The sequence below is a fragment of the Numenius arquata genome, chromosome 6 (assembly GCF_964106895.1).
Source record: "Numenius arquata chromosome 6, bNumArq3.hap1.1, whole genome shotgun sequence".
Taxonomy (NCBI): Eukaryota; Metazoa; Chordata; class Aves; order Charadriiformes; family Scolopacidae; genus Numenius; species Numenius arquata.
Window position 1 is genome coordinate 42798997 of NC_133581.1, and position 6000 is coordinate 42804996.

Genomic DNA, 6000 nt, shown 5'->3' on the forward strand with positions numbered 1-6000 from the left:
GTTTAAAGCGAGCCACGCGCTTTCTGCTTCATTGTAGTCAGTTGGTCATCATGAAAAAGGGCTCGGAAAAATCTGAGCGCTATTAATAGGAAACTGCTTGGAGGCAAAAAATAAGTAATAACATAGTCCCTGAAATGCCTCTGTAGTATTGTGCACAAAACCAGTATGGCAAAATATAAAAATAAAGTGTGAAAAAACACTAAGAGAGAAGATTGTTACTGTTTTTCCCTTGTGCGTCACCGTCAGAATTGTAAGCATTACAGTTGCTTGTGTTTGTGGCAGCCTGCTGAAGGGAGGGACCGGGCAAGCGGTTCTGGGAGAGTAGGTGTGGAGCTTGCTCTGTTTCTGCAAGTTGAAAGTTAAGCTATTAGTGCTTTTAGGCTTCACTTGACCAAAACTCTGTAAGCGGTTTAAATTTTGAGTGCAGCTTACTTGAGGAATACCTGAAAGTGAGCAAATTATATTTAATTGGGAATTACCTTGCAGTTAGATGGATCCTGACGGATGCTGCTTTGTTTGGTTTTACAGAAAGTGAAGATTCATTCATGATGCCAAAGATTGTTAATGTAACATCACTGGCTGCTGAGGGAAGCATGAGTCTAAACGTAAACAGAAACAAAAGTTCTAATACAACAGCAGCTGCAGGTGCTCAGGCTTCTGAGAAATCCTTGGTTGTAGCACCCATTGAAAGTAGGAAGAGTGATAGTGTCCTTTCAGAAGAAAAAGCCAAATCGTGTCCTGGAGACAGTGGTGGAGATGGAAGAAATACCACAGGTCCCACAAAAGTTTTCTTTGAAAATAAAGATGGATTTCCACAGCTCCGGAATGTATCGAGTGCAAAGGAACCTCCAGAGTCCTTTAGCAAAAAGCTTTGCATTGGTGAGTTTGTAGGAAGCCAAGCCAGGAGGAAAGATGGTGATCCTGGAGGGGAGAGATTAAAATCAAAGGAATTGTCATTCCGCAAGCTGCAGATCAAAGATTCCAGGATAGAAATGGAATTGAGGAAAGTAGCTTCTGCGATGGAGGAAGCAGAACTGGATGCAAGTGAGTTACTGAGCAGCATTGAGGAGAGCGATGACACTGATGAAACCCTCACTTCACTGCTCAATGAGATTGCCTTCCTCAATCAGCAGCTGAACGATGATGCGTCAGCTATGTCGGAGCTGCCCGGCACTCTGAACTCGGATTTCTCTCATGAACATGCAGAAGCCCGTCGGGGAACAGCCAGTGATCTCACTGCTGCCGATGGGTCTTCCTTCCAGTTTGGCCATTTGGGAGGCAGTTTTAAAGACCTTTCTGAAGTTCCAGAGGGTGGTTCTATAAGCCCTCTCCTGCTGCACCTGGAAGATGATGACCTTACTGACGGGGACAAGAATTCTGGGGAGCCTTCATCCGAAGCAGATGTTTTAAAGATAGTGATAGGTGCTGAAATGAAGGATCCCCTTCCCAGTCTGTCCGTAACCAGTGGTGGGAATGGCAAAACCGTAACAACCTTGGCAGAGACCACTAATGTGACTCCACCAGTTTTGCAGATGAAAACTAATCCAGAAGCTAGTAATGCTGACACTTTGTGGAGGCCCATGCCCAAGCTGGCACCACTTGGCTTAAAAGTGGCAAGTCTGCCAGTGGACTCGGAAGCGCAGAGTAATAAAGTGATGCCCTTACTGGCACCTATAGTTGCAAAACTGGCACCCAGTGGGGTAAAAACTTCATTACCTGCAACTGCTCAAGAAGGACAGGATAACAAAGTGATGCCCACGTTGGCACCTGTGGTTACGAAACTGAATACTACTGGGACCTTGCCTTCAAATTCAGCAGGCAAATAAATGCATATATTTTTTAACAGAGACTGGAATGGAGATGTGGAGCAGCGTGAACCAGTGTCGGAGTTGGGCAGCCTCCCTTGTCTGCAACACTCGTTCTCTGTATGGCATCAGCACTCGCTTCATCTGAGGGCAGGCCCTAAATTAAGAAATAAGTGCTATGAAACTTTAAGCACGTTGACGTATTTTTACCTCACTGTTGTATTCTGGGTGTTCTCCTTCCCCTTCAAAAAACCAAGGAAGATGATCTATAACCATTGCTGGGCACATGGTATCCTTTCAAAATCGGGTCCTTCACAGAAATAGTTCGTCAAAGGACTGAGAAACCTTGGCTATTGAGAGAGAATTCCCCACCTCCCCCAGCCCCCCAGTAGGAAGGCAGCTGTCTTGTTGGGGAAAAATCTCATTACTTGTTTTTGTACCGGGCAAATTATCTATGCAGAAATGGAATCGTTCACATTTGCTGTTTTTAATGTTTGCAGGATATGATGAATGTGCAGAAATTAGATGGCAGTTACTGTCAAACTGGTTCCCTAGAGCAGTGGAAGGGAAACGTGAGACACTGCAGAGGCCTGAAGTGAAAAGTTTTTGTCCTTTGGTGCTAGATAGTTCTCTGGCAGAGACTCATTTTTTAGGAGCTTATACACACAAGATTTTAATAAACATCTATAACTCTCACTACATGGGGAAGAAAATTCTATTTCCCAGTGTAATTAGAAGTAGGACAGTATGTTAACTTTAATAAAACTACTAAAAATACTCCTCACTTTCACTTCCTGCCCCTATACAAATGCCCTCCTTTGATGCTTAGGGCATCTGGAAGGAAAAAATAGAGAGTAGAAAGAAATTTGGGCATCCAATTTCTGTGTCTTTAAATACATTGCTGAAGTAGCTTGAGTGTTTTCCCAGGTCTTATTTTCTTTCCTCCTGTCATTCTTCAAGATGTATTTGGTGGGTAGGAAAGTTAATAGAAGTGTCGCTTCATAAAAACACAGAATGCTTTCAGGACTGTTGTAGCCTAGCATAAACGAGCGAGGTGTATATGTGAATGTATATATGAAAATATGTGTATATCTTTCCAAACCTTCCATTTCCTTATAAATTCAGGAAAGGTACTCAGAGGTTTCTCACTGCATTTGCACAAGCTGTGTATAGCAAAAAAACAAAAAAACAAAACAAAACAAAAAAAAAAACAGTCAACAAAAATGCTCATTACCAGGGAAATAGGGCAGTATTGAATCACAAGATGTATTTTTTATTCTTCTCTGCCACTGCTTACTCAATAACCTGTAGATACTCTTCACTCTTCAGCTGTTGGATGTGAAGGGTCTACAGACTGTAAAGATATTTATATTTTTGTACACAACTTTTGTTTTCATAGTTTTCTTGACAAATTAAATTTTCAGCCTAGGAGAGATGATTTGTTAATGAGTGTATACACAATCTTTTCCTATCAAGTTTGTAAATGAGAGTTACGGTGCGCTTGAGGGGCTTCTTAACTGCTCCGAAAAGGTGAAAAAACCTTGCCATGGAAATGATACAGAACTTGGTGATGCATTTTGCTTTATGTTTAGGAATGTAATCCCCCGTCTTACTGTTACGGCAACAGCAGCTGAAATTCCCCCCCTGAAATTCCCCATCTTTGGTGATGCAGAAACGCAGGAGCTTTGTCTTTCCAGTGCTGAGGCTGTGCAAGCGCTGAGAGCGATGTTCTCCGCAGTTAGGGAGCAGCGTTTGTGCACAGCGAACCACAGCCCTGTTCCGTATCTGCGTCTCCCGGGTCTGTGTCCAGGTTAGATCCACCGGGGGATACATGTACCTCGGGTGGTCCCTTGTCTTTTTTTTATGATTTTATATTATGCTGCAGAGGAGAGAAGCCCTTCAAGCTCGGTGTGCGTAAAGTTACTCCAGAGCCTACGTAAAAAAGGTTCTTCACCTGGCCATTCTAAATGGTGGGTTTTAAAGCAGTTAGATGTAACTATTGCCTTTTGCATATTTACTATTTTAATATTTGATACAAGTCCTCTGTAAGTGATTTGGAAAAGAGAATAAAGGTCAGCATGAGAGTCATGCAAGGTCGTACAGTTGTCACTGAATGCCTTAGAAAAGGGAATTTACAGTATGAATAAGTATTTAGACATACATTGCTAATTATTAAATGATTTTAATCTTATTTTAAACCAGTGAAAATCTGGAGTAACTAAATTAGTAGCACTCCATCAGTTTAAAATTTATGTATCTGGGAATCTGGTTCTGAGCATTTCTAATAGGCTGAAGTTGCTTATTTTTTTTACCTATGGCAGTTTGTCTTGCCAATAGATTTCATTCTTCCTGTGTGTGGAACAGCAACCAGAGCGGTGCTGTGATTCCTTTCAGATTCCTAATCTGACCTTTCTTTCTGCACCCCATCCTCTCATGGTTCCGAGTGGCTAATTTTAATTACAGAACTGTGTGCTAATCATATCTCGATACTTTTTAAAAGTATGTGTGCTTTGCACACTTCTGTGGGACAGAGAAAGCTGTAACATGAAATCCATTCAAATATTATCTAAAATAAAGGCTGTACTTTTGGAGATGTTTTGTCCATTATCAAGGTAATGGAAAATGCCTGGATGTATTTACTGTTTGGCACTGGGCAGGAAGGAATTTTATTGCAATAAAAATATACCGTGTAAAGATGACAGCAAAAAATTTTTGGTTCCTGAACGTGATTACTAAATTAACTAATAACAGCCCCCAAATCTGTCTGCAAAAAGCGGTCATTGGTGCAGTTCCAGGAAGGATCTATGATGGGTTCTACCAGGCAACGAAGCATGTTCGAAATGCTCTACATTTTTGCTCTCCTCGTTCTACGGTCTCATGTCTGCAGCTTAATATTTTGCTGTGAATTTAAATGCTGACTCTTTTTTTCGCTCTTCCCTCAAGCTCCCACTGGTTTGGAACAAACCTTTTAAAAATTATATATGCTGTCTTTTGAGGCAATAATGCAAGAATCTGACGCATAATGAAAAGATTTTAGAATCAGGAGAACAAAGGAAACCCCTGCAAGGCGCACGTTCTCACTAGACCAAGAGACCTGGAAATTTTCTTTGTTTTTTTACACATCTGTAAATAGACTGGAATGTTTTTAAGAATATAATGAAATGTCAGATTTAGCTTTTTTCCTTTTATATATTAAAATATATCTTTCCCTCTTTTCTGCTTTTGAAAAATGGATATTTTTGTAGAAATCTAACAGTACAGGACTCTTAAATAACTGTATGTGAGGGACAAAGTGTAAAACTAAAATAAACCAATCAAGGTCGACTAGAAACTGGCTTTGGAAGTTTATTACGGGGAGGGAGAGGGAGCAGAAATGCCGTGGTGGCGTGCTGTTGTTGACACGTGGCACTGGACCTGAGCAAATGACACACACGAATGCGCTGAGGCAGAAGTTTTGGCAACGAAAACATCTGGGTTTTGGTTCAAGTAATCGGACAACTGTGCGGAGGTTTCTCTCTTCGGTCTTGAGCAGTTTGCAGGAAATGTTAGTGGTTGTAAAAAGGGATTTTGCCTTGCTCGATGCAGAAAAGGTGCTGGAAAACCCAACAGTTGAAGATTTAAGTCCACATAAAATCATTCTCCGGGCTCCTTCCCCCAACCCCAGGCTTAGGTTAATCCTTTGTATCTGTTTCCTTTAGAGAAGTTCTACAACACAAGTGTCTTCATGGGAGCAAGCTGGAAGATCTGGCTCCAAGTGTCAGAGGAGATGCTTTTTTAGAAGAAATAGATAAAATGCCTGTAATGAGTCCCTATCTGTCGCTTCCATATCCATTAAATGGCAGATAACACACTTACTAAATGGGGTTTTTTTTGGTTTTTAAAAAGTACTAAATGTCTACAAATGAGCGAGTTTGACAAATGAGCAGAGCTGAGAAAAGGAAATTAAGAGAACAGTTATGCGTGAGGGTAAGTGATGGACTGGAGAAGAGATGTTGCAGATTTATTTTTTCTTTTTTTAAAGAGGAAGATCAGCTCTCACAGGAGAGAATGAATAAAAATGGGCGTTACAGTCAGGTAATGTATTTTTGAAAACTTCTGATGAAACCCTTCAGCAAGGCCTCATCCTATGACCCCTTATGTTACGGCATAAAGTTACTTCTTGGAATAGAATGGAAACGTAAGCGTAAGGTGCATC

General features: G+C 41.1%; 1 protein-coding gene across 1 annotated transcript in view; it reads left to right on the plus strand.

Annotated features, from left to right (window-relative positions):
- MGA (MAX dimerization protein MGA) overlaps positions 1-5127 on the plus strand; it is a 51158-nt gene extending 46031 nt beyond the window's left edge. The window contains exon 24 of the mRNA XM_074150084.1: positions 529-5127. Within this exon, the coding sequence (XP_074006185.1) occupies positions 529-1826 (1298 nt within the window). The 3' untranslated portion in view covers positions 1827-5127. The remainder of the gene's footprint in view (positions 1-528) is intronic.
- Positions 5128-6000: the final 873 nt, after the last annotated feature.